The 16,285-nt window shown below is 36.8% G+C and overlaps 1 protein-coding gene across 1 annotated transcript; it reads right to left on the bottom strand.

Moving 5' to 3' along the window:
• Positions 1 to 3,788: 3,788 nt before the first annotated feature.
• LOC126849144 (uncharacterized) lies at positions 3,789 to 14,350 on the bottom strand. The gene is made up of 4 exons (XM_050590734.1): positions 14,103 to 14,350; positions 13,677 to 13,751; positions 7,091 to 8,567; positions 3,789 to 6,504 (listed from the first exon to the last, which is right to left on the bottom strand). The coding sequence occupies exons 1-4, from the start codon at positions 14,115 to 14,117 to the stop codon at positions 4,967 to 4,969; spliced, it is 3,105 nt and encodes a 1,034-aa protein (XP_050446691.1). The 5' UTR covers positions 14,118 to 14,350; the 3' UTR covers positions 3,789 to 4,966.
• Positions 14,351 to 16,285: the final 1,935 nt, after the last annotated feature.

The raw sequence follows: 16,285 nt of genomic DNA, 5'->3' as shown, positions 1-16,285 counted from the left end.
ACTTAATTAAGTCGCAGGACCAGCGGACGCGTATCCGCGATTTGACGGGAACCGGCGATCGCGCTTATCCCTTGGCTGTCGGCAGAAGCGCGGGAGAAGAGAACGCGGTAGTAAAGAGGGTGGTTTGCACTGACAAGTTAAACAGTAGCAGAAACATTGAAATGTTTTGCGAAAAAGACATGAATGCCATAGGAAATTGAATATTAAATAAAAAGAAAAAATTTAATTGTAATTAAATAATATAATATAAATTTCAAATAATTGAATAATTAAATAATTAAATAATTAAATTAACTAAATATTAAATTAAATTTGAAATTAATTTAAATGGAATAATGGACTAATAGAATTACGGACAGAATCGCTAACTGTTTAAAACGTGCGTTTTATACAAATTGCATAAAATAATTATTAATTAGACAGCTAGGGATAGACAGCTATATCGAAACTAAACTGTCAAAGAAGTCTCGATTCGACTGATTTCATAGCGAAAATAAAGCGCCCTTGAATCGGAAGTACAAACAGCGAGGAGATACGAGCAGCGAGTAAATGACATCGTTCCTGTTTCAACAATTGCGCAAAATCTCGGGGGGGGGGGAGGGGGGGCTTAATTGTGCAGGACATGTCCGCTCGTTCGCAAATCCTGCCTTTCGATCTCCTTTATAACGCGTCGTCAAAGAAGGAACGCGCTTGAGGAAGGGCCCACGCTCATCTGGAGCATCGCTAACGACGACGCGCTCTCACCTCTCTCTCGTTTTTTTCTTCCTTTTCGCGAATACGCACGCCGATCCCTGAAAGGTGTCCTTGAAAGATCTCCACGCTCTACGCAAGACACCGGCGTGTCATCATCCTCCCTGCAATATTAATACGTGCACCGACGTGCAACGACCGTAACGATATGCTAATGCCGCAATACGCACGTAGCTCGTTACGTCAAGTAGTTAGACCGCGTAAGATCGAAACGGCTTAACGGGTTAACCCCTTTCGCTTATGGCGGGATCCAATTATGGGCATACTTCATCTTCGTTGTTCAACGTTACAGAAATGTATGAGAGAGATTTGCGAGCAAGATGCTCGATGATATGATCGGTGAACGGATCGATATAATTATCGAGAATGCACAAATCATTCCTTTATAAAAATCAAATTTGCACGTCCATCTTTTCTTAATTTTTACGATTAAATTATATATCTGAATAAAGTCGAGATTTTATTAAAATAAAATTTACTCAAAATTAATTTAACAACAGGATAAAGGAAGTGATTTGTACACATAAAAGAATTGTATCTTAAAAAAAGTTTCGATTCACGATTTTTGTTTGATTTTTATTGTCAAGTTTATTTTTTGTCCGGAACGTATTGTTAGTCGAGGAACACATCATCGTTGGGATTTAATGGAAAGATGACAAAAGCAATAGGACCACCCAGTCGGATTGTGTATGTCGTTCTTTATATGCGATAAAATTCCGCCGAGGTTTATTTGCTTTTAATGACGTTTGTTTTCGTAAAACAACAGCTCATATTCACGAATTATCTTGCAATCAGTTGGCGAGTTTACGACGTATTAGTGAATCGCGTTTAGTACATCGGTTGACTCCATAAATGCACTTATAGATAGCAGAAACATTCTATACATCAAACGACTTTCGAGTAAATTTAAATCATTTAACCCTCCATTAATCGAATCAGTCATTAAATCATCATTTGTTTTTTTCTTTAATTTTGCAGAAGATTAGTGAAATTAATTCCGTAAATGCACGTATAAATTATTATTAAATTATTATTTCTATCTACGCACTATTATATATCGTCTCAAAAATATATATGGTTAATATAATTAATGTATATTAATCTATATTATATTTTTATTATATACAATAAAATTAATATTTTACCTACTAACGTGTAGGGTCGTATCATCTTCGAGGAACGGCTGTTGCAGCAGACAAAGCGCCCGTGTTAAAGCACTAATTTTCTAAGTGATGTGCTTCTCGCGTTGCTTGCTTTCTATCTGGAGAGCCACCGATCAGGAATTCCGCGCGGTGATACAATCTGATTTAAATTTGATTCTATTTACTCTTCTTACCTATGATTACCTAACGGCGAATAATTCGTTTTGCAACACGCGCCGCACACACGGTCACGCAATCTCTCCCTCATCAGCGTCCACCACTGAGGATCCACCTCCGTGTGCATAATCTCGATGATTGTCGATTCATGCGTCTTACGAGAAAAAAAAAGTACGGATAAGTAGCTTCGCTCCCGATCGTTGAAACTCGAGAGAGTGATATCCAGCGAAATATCCCGCGAGATGCGATCCTAGCACGGATTTCTCTTCTCGTGCGCTTGCAATAATTTTTCTTTCGCAGCTTGAATGATACAGCTAATTTCTTAAAAATACGGCAGAAACGTATTCTGTTAAAATAATATATTTGATAAGATTCTTTCGTTTCTGCCAAAATTTTCTCACGCGAAAATTTTCATACGATTTTGTTCAACATGATTAATATCGGGAGTCTTGAAAATTTTATTTTATTTTTAATCTCGCAATTTTTAATCAAACATCTACTTTAATATTTTAAGCAAAATATTCTTTTTTGAAACTATATTATCTAATAATTTTATCGAAAATTTCTCTAAGTAAAATTGTTTACTGCCTATGTGAGATAAAAGTTTGTTTACTGCCTATGTGAGGTATAAGAATAGGATTCACTCTGAATGTTGAAAATATAAATAAAATTGACAATACGATTTATATTCTACAGAAATTACAGAGAAGATGTATTTGTTCGAAAATCTAGACGAAAAAATTAATTTTATTTTTACTCTGATAATCTGATCTATGCGTTTCGTGCATACATATATTAGTATTATATATAGTTTATTTGCCGAAATGCACGATCGAAAAGCGTGAAGGTGAGATATTTTTTATACGGTTCGATAACGTTAAACGTACAAGTTATTAAATCGTCATATCAAATGGTTTTAAACAGATAGAAGAATTACAGCAGAATATAATTCGCGAATGTGTGCACATTCGGTATTACAGAAAATTGCATCGCGGTTCGTTGAGCGGTACGCAACGATGCTCTCAAAGATATATAAAGTGTTGCCAAATTTTATCGCAAATAGAAAATGCAGTCGGCCAAACTGAATACGAAGCAAATTGGGCAATGTGGGAAGGGAAAAATGTGCCCTCCCGCTGTGTTGTTGTAAGCACTGTAAGAAACGTAATAGGCTTGTCTTTCTCGTCCAATTATTGCAAGAATATTTAAAATAATAAACATTTGTATATACATATATATTTTTTTATATTTTATTGACGGAGCAAGCTGCATCGAGATGACAAACTAAAATTCTATTTTTACACTTTATTAATGCACATTTAGTCGTTATTAAAGACAAAGTTTCCGAGCCTACTTTTCATTTATATACTACCTATGTCGATAATTCAGCTCTCCAAGTCTTGTAATATCGTTGTAAATTCATATATCTACTGCAGGGATAATATCTACTAATAATAACTTGGACACTGGATAGTAAAGATATACGCAAAAAGTGTTGATGACGGATCGCATGGTAATGATGAAAATTTAAGAAAGATTAGCGCTGTAAATTGTTATATAAAGAGAAAAAAGCAAATTTGAAATTTTTACGATTAAATGCAACAATTAATAACGTGATGTCTCCAGTGTTACGGAGAATATTTTTACGTATACGACTTTTATCACTTATAAAAGGGAATAGGGAATAATATTGAAAAATGTGAAATAAATGACGCAGAGAAGAATATATGAAAGTAGAAAATATATTGTACAAAACTTACATATGCATATTTAAATATTTCATCTTTATAATTTGCATGATATTAAATCGATAACTCGGAAAAACGATGTCAATTAGGCTCGTAGTATAAAATACATCGAATTCAACGAGTTCTCCGCAATGTCCTAGTAATATTAATTTCGACTTTTATTTCGATCTTTCACAGCCAATAACTGCTAATTAATTGAATAAAACTTCAGTTTCTTTTCAACGTGATTGGCGATCTCAATTTAATCCGCCGTAAACAAATAATGTTTATGTAGCTTGTTTATAAACTCATGTTTTGTTGCGGTAAAAAATAAAAATCTTATTATTCTGCAATTAAAATATTTCGGTAATTGAATCTTTCTTTCGTTATTTTACGTAAAAATTTTTCTAAAATTTTTGTCTATCTACGAGAAACTCGGATAAAGAGACTTTTGAACACATTACATACCAACAACAAAACCGAAACATGATCTCGTAGCCGAACGTAAAAACATCAACACTACTTGCTTTTAAACGCTACGATAAGTGTGCTTTAACTTTAAGCAGGTTGATCGTTGCCTAATAAGCAAGTATTGATTCTGATAATATTACTTTTTTCTCTATCAAGACGAGTCTTAAATATGCAATTATTTTTAATATGTAATAAATCTAAGTAGTTATTATTTATATGGACAACAATATAAAAAATTGTAAATGTTATTTTTGTGCGAACTATACATCGCTTTACTTTCATTATATTATTTAACAATATTTTGCAATAGCAATTTCAGATATCTTCATTTTACGCTAATATAAAATATAAAATATAACATCTTATTATAAAATATATAACATATAGTAACTAACATAAACTGTGAAAAAAGCAATTTAGATCACTATTAAAATCAAGATAAATTACAAAACGCAAATTTCCAATAATAAATATACAGAGAATAAAATGATAAAATTTGCGTTTCAAAGCGAATCTTTTTCGCTACGAAGAATTATAAATTAATTCTTCTTTGTCAATTCATTAGTTTTTATTTATTTTTTTTTTTTTATAATTCTGAATAACGCAAAATATCTAAAATATTTCTCCTTTCTTTTATCTAATATATAACTTGTCTTTTAAGAGCCTTCTACTATTTAGATTGTGCTATTATAAACGATCGTGTTAATTCTCCACTTGAGTGGCGGTCAACTCGTCATACTGTACGGACGGTACCATAGGTGGCTTGAAGCCATACTCCATCTTCGATTGCCTGAAACTTCCGGGATAGACTTGCGTTTCCGGCTGTCTAGACCTCCTCAGAGCAGCGGTAGTCGTCGAGGGTTGCGCGACGCTCGCCGTGAACGGCGGCGACTTTGGCTTGCTCTGCGAGATCTTGCGCGGGGGCACGGGACCCAGGTACTCGTCTTTGCTCGTCTTGGGTCTCTCCACGAGATTATACACAATCTGCGGTCGGAAGGATGGCGATACCGCCGCGTACGTCGACGATGCGACCGTCTGCGGTCGCAGTACCACGTGGCTATTGTATTTCCTCGGCAGTATCATCAGTTTGACATCGGTGAAGGGCACGTAGCTCTTGCCGACGTCGAGATTATAATCGTATATCAACGGTCGCCCATAAGGAGGGATGCTGTGTGACAACTGTGACACGTTCGTCTTGTTCTGCGGCTCGAACGCGGCGGAATCGCCGCCTCCGCGAGAAGTCGCGGAGACCGGCTTCTGTCGATACTTGACTTGAATATCGTTGACCTTGCTCGTGTCGATCGAGCCGCCGCTGTCGATCGGTCTTTCCGTGCCCGCGCGATACGGCCGGGAGGTGGGTGATAGACGTATGGGTGCCGCCGTCGGCTTCTCCGGTAGTCGCAGCTGCAGCGATGAATACTGACCAGCAGCAGGCTGCACCAACAGCCGCTGGACCGTATATGGCACCCTCCTCTCAATGAGTCGCTCAACGTGGATCGGATAGATATGCGGCACGCGTATCTGCTTCTCAACCATCGGCACGTGCACAGGATACAGCTGCGGCATCGCCACTGACACCGGTACCTGCACCCGTTTTTCGACCAGCCGCTCCACCGGGAATGGCACTTTCCTCTCGATTACTTTCTCAATTTCAATTGGGTGCGGCACGTGAACTGTCTTCTCGATAATCTTCTCGATCGTTGGATAGGGTCGTGGGATCGGCACCACGAAGGCATCGTTTGCGGACGAGCCTTCGGGAATGATCTTGAGGAGGAACTGCTCTTCCGGTCGTCTCACATACGGCGTTCGAAACTGATGATCGATTATCGGCTGCTGACTCGCTTGCGGCGGCTGCGGCTGCTGTTGCTGTTGCTGTTGCTGTTGCTCGGACCGATATGCCTCGTTCGCTGATTCCTGCCTCGTAGTACCTGCATAGGTGAGGACCTTTACGGCGTGCGGTGATTCGTTGCCGTTATCGTTAAAGCTATGTCGCACGTTGGACTGATCGTACGACGTGTCATCGAACTGATTCGGTATCAGCAGAACCGGCTGCACGTCGTTGTACTTGTATGGTGGCAACTCGACAGGTGCTTGCTCGGAGTTTGACGTGTATTCGGCGATCACGGCCGACGCCGTCGGTTTACCAAGATCGTCCTCGAGAGCGTTGTATTGATGTCGAGTGAGCTTCTGCTCGGACGCGTGCGGCTTAATGACACTCTTCTCGATGCTCTGTTCGTTACCTGGAACGAAAATATCCGACATCATCGCGTTGTCTGCCGCATTCCTCTCTCGCGGGTGAAACCTGGCAATTTACGCGATGCGTGCTCCGATCCGTAAAATGCGCGCGTATTATTACGCGCATTATATATAAATGAGCATTAATTTCGAGTTGCGTGTTAACGAAGCTAGAGCTTGCATAATACATCTTCTCCGCAAATTTAACGAAAGTTAATATTTTTTCGAAATGTATTAGCACGGTTTTTTAATTATATGGACCAAAAAGTGCGATAACCGGGTACGGTGGCAAAGAGAATAAAATTAATAAATAAAAAATGAAAAATATGTACATTACATTATTTCATCATTTTTAAACGCTGCAATTAAAATCGAAATATTTTTTTAGATTATTTATTTATAGAACCATTCAGTGGATTCAATAGTTGAACATTGTCTTCTCAACACACTCGACGTTGATTCAAAAATAAAAATCAACCTCGTTCAATTGCTACCCTAACTGTTGAGTCCGTTGAATGCGTCTAATTTAAATAGAATAAGTAAAAAATTGATCAATATGTGGAGAGATTGATCGATCTAATTATACATTACCTCGATAAACATTGTAATTTGATCGTGATTCTGATTGCTCATCCTGACCGTACGGTTGATTCGATCTCCCGATATTGTTCGTCTCGATGACACCAAGGTTGGAGGTCTGCTGGATGTATACTGGAGGATAGTGGATCTCATGCACCGGTGCAGTATGATAAAGTTCGACGGACTTTTGAATCTCGACGGAATTTTCGGGTAACTTTTGTGTAACAGCTTCAATCGATGATTTCTCTCCCTCTCTCTCACGTTGAAAACTCTCATCTTTATAATCCATGCGCGATCGATTTTCGATGTCGCTCTCGACGAATTTCTTATCCACCGTCGACAAACGTTGTAGATCGTCCTGAAGATAATCCTGGAGATAGTCCTTGGTGTTCGCAGCAGATTGCTCACTATCATCCATCGAACCTATCTCATCGGCGTTCATCAGAGCAATTCCGACCTGCAACGGGTTCAACATGATCGAGGAAGCCTCTATGCCATTGGAAGCAGCGGAAGTAGAGTCTTTGGCGTAATTTCTTGGCATAATGTCAACGTTCTCGACCGACCTGTACGTTTCGGCCTCGCTATCGTCGAGATAATCAACCATCATCTCCGGTGTCTCTCTATCAATCGGATCAGGTACTACGATGGGACCTGAGAATTTCACCGGTTGCAACGACGGACTGATTTCCACGGAAGTCGACGATGATACTTGCACGACGCTCTTCTCCATAGATTCCGCAGCGATCTCCGTGGCTTCGCTCGCGGTATCGTTGTACGCTCGGGACGATCTTGCTCTTGATGTCTGATTATCCTCTGGCACGACGTCATTCTCTTCTAGAATCGAAGTGACATTGATTTCGGCTGGTGTCGAAGATCTTTCTGTCACAATTTCGACGTGGAAAATTTTCTCTGTACTAGACTCTTTGGATTCGATCACCTCGGAGTTGTTGAAAGATGGAAGATCGTCTGCCGAATCGCTCCCTTTCTTCAATGCGAACACATAAGGTTCCGACGTAACCGATGTGTAAGCTCGATCGCCCTTGTCTTTGAGTGGCAAGGCGGTGCTACTAAAAGACTTCCGGTACTCGTCGTCCTTTTGATTATCGTCGACAATCTGAACGGTATTCCTGACAATGGTCCTGCCGCTCGGATGATCCTGCCGCAGCCTCTGTCCAAAACTGCCGGCATTCTCGACGAGAAGGATCTCTTCGGGCAGGGTATATCCGGATTCGCGACTCAGTTCTTTAAACGAATATTCGTCGATCGTTTCAGCGAGTGGCGTCGCGTAGATCGCCTCTGATGTGGAAGAATCGCTCGCAGGAAAGCCATTCGAGCCTTTCTCGTCGGTACGAGTTACCGATCCGCTCGAACCGGCATCAGAATGATCCCCGGTGCCCGTCTGCCTGGAATTCCTCGTTTCTGTGCCCGTCACGTAAAACTGCGCTATTTGCTTCTTCGGCAAATCACGAGGCTCCGTGTAATCGACAGCCTGAAAAATGAGTCGGTTAAAGGGGCCGTCCAGAAAATTTGCGGTTGCTCGCGATAATTTCATCGCGAAAGCTACGAGTTGAGAAATTACGGAACTGTATTCCTTGCATAGAATCCTACAAAAACATTAATCATATAGGTAAATATTCTGCAAAACGTGTACAATTATATGAAAGGATTGGATAGAAGGGAATATTTGAATCAAATATTTCATTTATTGCAATTTATATAATTTAGCATCGATTATTTCTAGATGTTCTGATTTATATATCAAATCAAATTGAATATATAAATTTATATAAAATCAAATTGAAATTTATCAAAGGCATCGAGAAGAAGTTATTTCAAAAATAAGTTTTGGATATAGGGTATTTAAAATATTTGCAGAAATTATAACGAGGAGTAAAATTAATTAAAAGGCTGATGAAAGATTAGAAATCGATAATAAAATCTACAGAGTTAGAAATTAGCAAGAGATGTTAAATATGTCTATATATATATATATATATAAATCGTTATATTCCTTTCACTCTTCGGGGTTCTTTAAATACGGACGACGAAAAGATTTACGCAGGGAAAATGAAATCATTAAGATCATCTGTATTCGATATTCGATATTAATGCAATCACGATTTTCGAAATTATTGTTTTTATAAGAATATTAATGTAGAACGCATAAAAAAATTGAAACTCTATTTTCTAAAGTAGCCTTAATTATTATATTTGACGTTGAGATTTTAAGATATCTCGAGTGCTCGTTAAATAATCTTTCTCATCCTGTCACGTTGAACTTACTCGTTCATTTCTTCCGTTAAGATATTTTTCGCATCAATATTCAATCGACTCGACGAAACGAGACTCTCGATCGCATCCTGGCGTTGGATTTCCAAATGGAGCAAATCGCGATGACCCAGAACATATTTTGTGGAAGAAGAAAGGCGCGAAGAGTGTAGCGGCAAAAATCAATGACGAACGAGTATCGGTCATTGAAAGACAACAATGTCGGCACACTTTTTCGCGAACGAAATAAAAAACTCGCCGACGAAATCTGCATGCGTTCCACTTTGGCAAGTAAATTTACATTATCTTACACACAGGCACATGGGCACGCGCAAAGTGTTAACACATAATGATTGATATGACGAGAAAGATTATTTAGAAGCTAATTGTAACAAGCTTTCTCGAAAATGTGGCCGCTGTCCACGATGTTTTGTAAAGGAATATCGCGTACATAAATAGAAACATTCATTGAGAGAAATAATCAGCCAGTAAATTTCCTTTAAAAAAGAGGAAGCAAAAATGAAAGCCGTAGTAGATAACGTTCTGTTTTCCGAAGTAAAGTTGAAGAATTTGCTAAATAAGAGTAGCATCATTGAAGAGAGAAATAGCCAGTTTTCGAAAAAAATGCCCGAGATGGACACACGCCGTGTAAGAAGAATCCGCGGCATCTCGTCGCGAGGAGATCGGCGCAGAGGCTGAAGAATAACGCATCTTAGACGCTATCACGCCGCGCGAGATGAGAGAAAGGTGCAGTTACGGTATCGCCAGAGAGCTCCCTTTCTCCCGTATCATCCGAGCAAAAAGAGAGGAGAAACGGGAAAGATGGGCCGCATTCTTGCACCGCGCGCGCGTGCAAAAGAAAAACCAGTGAGAGTCGTGTGTAAATCCCGATGGTCCAGCGAGAACGAACAGGGCACGCTGTTTATTATGTCCTCGATCTCGTCTCATCGAGTGGACCTTTACTTTCCCTTTATTTACCGAACTCCCATATTTCTCTTTCTTTTGAGCTATGTTTTTAATTGAAGGATTTGAAGGGTGACAAAGAGACAAATTTGTAAGATTTACCTGAAATATGAAAAGTTGCATTTCTCTCAAAGATCTTAATATTAATTGTAAATTTATTTTGTCATTTTATATTAAATTCTTTAATAATGTTTGCTTTTTTCGCACTTGTCAGCATTTCTAAAAAATTTAATTAAAAAATTTATTTAATTCAATCAACAATTAATAACTTTGTAATAAATGTGAAGTAAGATCTGCTTAGAACTAGTAGAAAAATAAGATATTATTGTTTCTTAACATTTTAAAAAAAAAGCTTAATTTGACATTTATAAATTAGTTAAGATAAATAACTTTTTTATAAATAATTTTTATTCGATGTACGCCTTTTTATAAAAACAATTATATTATTATATTACATGGACACAAAAAAAATTGTAATATCATACTTTTAAAGACTTGTACATTTCTTCCGAGATGTTTCAACATGTTTTTCATATTTGACCTGATTTGGATGATGTTTTTAACGCACTGGAAAAGCCGGGAATTTTTTTGCACGCGTTACGGATCCGTAATAGCGCATGGATGCGTAAATATTACGGATAAATCAAGACATAACTGACTGTGTATTTACCGTTTGGCTCGGACACGGATATAGAAAGAAGTGGTGCATTGAAATACATAATAACGTAGCAGTGCTACTTAGTAGCAAACGTATCAATAAAGAAACGATCGTAACTTTTATCGAAGGCAATGATTTTCTACAGTTGATGCGAGCGCGGCTTTACCTTTCCAGTTTGGTACATGATTGATATATATGAAACACGTCGAAAACAACTTTCTCCGTGCATTGTTTCATCTCTTGTCGACGGAATAAATATCGACCCGAGGGTACACCCGCATTATATTAAGCAAAAAAATCTTTTGCTTCAAATAAGGAACGCATTTTCAATAATGCCTATAATGTGTTTCAATTTAATTCTTTATCGCTTTTTTATCAAGACGCGAATATATCGTATAAAGTAAGTTTAGATTAGAAGATTCGCGCGGTATGATGTATAATTTAAATATTTTCGAGAAATCGAGAAAATTGATCGATTGAAACTGAAATTTTCTCAGCCTCTGGATAGTGAGATTCGAATCGTGATCGTCAATATATCGCGCACGTCAATCGATTCGTCTCCCCTGAATTGCGTGACATTGTGTAACACGTTTGTGCGACGATGCATCTCATCGAAACGATTGGCAATTTCGCCGGGGAACGAATTTACGTCCGCGTGTGGCCACTTTCACTAGTGAGTTTCCTTTTTAACGCGAGGAAAATGCGTGAGCTCTCCGCTTGTCATCGTATGTTTTACCTTGTCCGTGACAGCGTTCCGCTGGTAGAATCTCTTAATTTAACCCCGGGTATTTGTACAGCTTGCGTCAATTTCACTCGCGTACTAATGCCCGCGATTAATTCGCTCGCTGGGACGCGACTTGCGCTTACACGCTCACGCGGAATTGCGTGCATTTTCACCGTTTATATCGTTTAAACGGCATAGTGTTTTACTTCGCGTGACAGTAGGAAATTGAACAATTCTTGCACATGACTATTATATGAAAGAGTATTCATCTTTAATCAAAGCAAACGAAGATCGCGTTTTGTATGATAATATTCGGATCAAAAAATGCTCGGAAGTAAATTCACATTGCATCTTTTATTATAATTTATTACATTTATTGTTAGATTATTAATAATTTCGTTTATTAATAATTTCAGATAATTTTTAATTTACAAGAAAATTTGTAATTTTATCCATATTTTTAAATCATACATGCAAAAATTGATTTTAATTTTATGTAAGAATTTTATAACGTTTGAAGCTCATATTAATTTTTTATATATTTATTATATAATTCTTTATTGATTTATTAAATATTATATATATATATATGTATAGAGAGAGAGAGAGAGAGAGAGAATTAACAAAAAATTAGAACGACAGTAATTATAACATATAAAATATCTAAATAAATTTCTAGCTCTCTACCAGCAAATTCCTAGTAGGAAATGAAAGTTTTAACATGAAAATGTGAAAATTCTCAGTGTATGTAAATGAAAAATGTACGCCAAGGTATTTGACTTTCTTAAGACTATTTTCTCCGCGACGATTAAATCCCAAAATATCAATTACATCGGCATAACTTCCTTTAATTTTAAGAGAAAGTAAAGTATATTCCTTTTCATATACTTATATATTATATTATATATTATCATTCTATTATTCATACAGCAAATTTGAAATTTCGAATTATATTCTTCCGCGTAATATTATTTTACATTATTACAATACGGTAAATTGATTAAGTGATTTGCACATAAGTTCGAATAATGTGAAAAAGATCGCACGCTTTTTTCCGATATGTTCGCGTTCACTTCTGAAGATACGCGCTTTAGGAGAGACATCTTAAGCAAGGTGGGAATCGCGTGGTCAATGAACGGTTTCGTGCGTCGAGCGTAGAGTTACACGATCGCGTTGTTTGCAAGTGAAAATGTTCTCTTCCTCTCTCTCTCTGTTCCCGGGAACAACCGGGGACATTCATCCGGTCTATGTGCCATCAGCTCCCAGCTGTAATTCATCTCGGCCCGTCGCACCTATACGTAAAGTAGCACTTGAATGACGCGCCGCGCAAGTAGATCGAGGTTAAAGATTTCTATGCCTCAAGGTTAAGGATGTTTGTAAGCACCTCGATTCTTTCAAGCTCTAGGGCCTCTGAGGACCCCCGGGGCTACAGCTGTCGCGCGCTTCAAAAAAAAAGGAATCTTTTTTGACCACTTTCATTCGCGTAGTAGACACTCAAGTCACTCTCTCCGTTCTATATCGGAACTGTCAAACTAGACCTAATTGCGATCGTAGTTTTCAATTATAGTCCCTTATTATTTTAAAAATCGCTCTCTTTATATTAATTTTATACTGAAACCCGAATATCGATTTGATTGTGAGAAAAATGAAGATAGAATCTATAATAAATCGACTTATGTCTTTTTTTTACATTTTTAAAAGATTTATGTAAGTAAAAATAGATTATTTACTTTGTACTTTAAATGAGCTTGTAATCAAGGATAAATTATAATTGCAATTCTATATAATTCTTGTTATATATTGTATTATTATAGATAATAAAATGTTGAATAATTTATGTCAATAAATATCAATAAATATTAAATAATTCATGTCAATAAATTCTACATATAGTATAAAAAAATTTCGCATTAATGAGATTCATACAATGTTTTATATTATATTTTAATTTTTTAAAGGTACAATATAATATTTTATGGATTTACCTTCTCGTCACTCAAATTTTCGACGTTGGGTTCCGAGAATGCTGTTATTGTTGCCGCCCATATGACAAGAGCAACCTGTAAAAAGAACAAGCATGATATATTTTGTATGTATTAACAATAAAAATGTTATCTATATATTTTAATATAATTTAAAATTAACAAAAAAGTTTTATTCATTATTATTTTAGATTTTAATTAAAAGTTTAAATATATTTTTGTATTGTTTTATAGGATAATTTTAATTGTAAAATTTTTGATTTTTTATATCACTTTTCCTAATATATAAAATGCATTGCAAACTTTATTCGTTTATTACAATTAAAAATTCATTAAGTCATATATATGGCTATTTCAGATGCAAATATATGTGATGTCAAGAGTCAGTCAAATGGAAGAAAGATAAATTGCAAAACCGATGAAACTCACAGCGTAGAGTCGCATATCTTCTGCCTTAACGCATTAATAAGCGAGTCCTCTTCCGCGCTGTCTTTCCGCCGTCGATTTCCGGGGTGTCCTCCCTTAGCTCCGATCTGCCTGAAGGACGTCCGTCACGTATCCGAAGCGCGCACTACGCAACAAGACAGTGTACTACTTGATCCCGACACGATACAGTTGACTTAAGCCAAAGCTCCAGTTATCCCCACGCGAGACGGACGCTCCAAGAAGCCGGCCGTATACACACAGTAAGCAGCCACCTACAAAATCCCTCCAGCATCCTCGTCCGTGTCGCTTACCTGACGGTCTCCTGGAGGAAGCCAGGAGTGGGGCGAAGAGAACCATCGCTCGAAGAGGAAACCAGGAGGGTAGATGAAAAGGGAGATGCACGAGCGATAGACATGCGCGACGCACTCCGTAGATTTGTTTCTGCGATTAAACAATGACGGAAATTAACCCCCCGACGTCTGAAGCCAGGAATTTCTTCTTAAATCAAATGGACCTCCTACAGATTTTTTTTTTTTTTTTCGAGGTCTTCCTGGAAATTTATGAATATTCTATTCGCGCTCGCGTGTGAGTAATCTTGACATTATTTCGAAAGATCAATCTAAAGATTTGCCTTTTTTATTGCAAAAAAAATTATCACACGCCAGATATAATCGGTTCTCATTGTTTTATGTTCAACAGTAGCGAGGTCGGTAGCGGAACGCGAGGTCGTGAAAGTGACATTGGCCGCACGTAGAGGGGACTTTAATGACTCTCCTCAATTTTCCTCTCCTTCATTCTCAAATATTATGCGTGCCATTATACTTAGGACGCTCGATTTCAGCGGAGCAATTAAATTGATTTTCGAATAGTTTTGACAAAAAACACTGTCCGTTGTGACGTGTTTAAAAGAAAGATTTAGGAGAGTGAAGTAGAAATTGTACAAGATACAACTGTGTCTCAAAGTAGAAAAGTATGATCATTACTTTAAAAAATATTCTTTTGCTCTTTTCGAAATTTATTACTTAAATTTAAATTTAAAACAAAATTGACAATAAGATAATAATTGCAGAAGGCTCTATATTTTTAGAACATATTTGTAAATGTGATATTCAAGTTTAAAGCGAAACAATATGTAACACATACATACAACGTTACATGTTGTAGAAACAAGATATTGACAAGCAAATAAAAATTTAGAAACTGTATTTTAGAAGCTGTAAATTGTTTATGAGGCACTTATTATTTTTCTCCGTTTCACTTTTGCATGCGTGAATTCCTTAAATACCTTAAATTAGAGTATGAGAGATTCGATATTGTCCGGAAAAGAAAGTTTGAATTCTCATTAACAGCAACGATGTTTAGTTTGCGAAAACTCTTAGAATAAGTTTTTAACATAAATTCATCAGACGATCATACAAATTCAAGGCAGAATTTTATTTATAACTTTATATGTATAAAACTGAAGAAGTAAAATACAAAAAAATATATATATCAGAATTCACACATATATTAAAATACAATATTAAAATAGATTTCTGCTCTGAATTTTGTCATCGAGTTACAAAATCTGCTTATAAAAATTATTGGTACCCCCGACATACATTGTCAATCGTAGTATGGTGTTCCCGCTACACCATATTATAGCTTTCGTTTTACCAAAGAAAGAACCGCCAATTCTACTCTCATTCCTTCATTTTCCTCTCTGGTTTTCCCTTATCCCATATGCGGCAAGTTGTATGCCACGAAATCGGAACATACGAATATTAATATATACCAGCATCGTTCGATGCATGTCTACTATTTCGCAACTTTAACCGTTAACCGGAATTGCATACTTTTTCCGCTTATTTTCACGTAAAACAGTTATAATGAATGAGTTATAATACAGGAAAAGATAATAATCGTATTATTGGCCGACAAAAAAATGATGCAACATGTAGAAAACGAACGATTAATCGATTCTTTAGATTTTTTTGTGAACAGAACGCAGTTTTATTAATAATAATAAATACAAAATTGATTTCAATGTTGCAGAGCAAAAGCAAAATTACCTATAATAATACGACTGGAATAAAATTAATATAATTCTTCTTACAGCAATAAATTATTTTAAAAAAATTGTATTTTCTCTTTCTAGTATTTATAAATAAAAGAAATCTTAAAGAAATAAACTTCCGTATGAAGTA

This window comes from Cataglyphis hispanica, chromosome 4 (assembly GCF_021464435.1).
Source record: "Cataglyphis hispanica isolate Lineage 1 chromosome 4, ULB_Chis1_1.0, whole genome shotgun sequence".
Lineage (NCBI taxonomy): Eukaryota > Metazoa > Arthropoda > Insecta > Hymenoptera > Formicidae > Cataglyphis > Cataglyphis hispanica.
The sequence above is the reverse complement of the archived record's forward strand: the minus strand, read 5'-3'. Positions and strand labels throughout refer to the sequence as shown.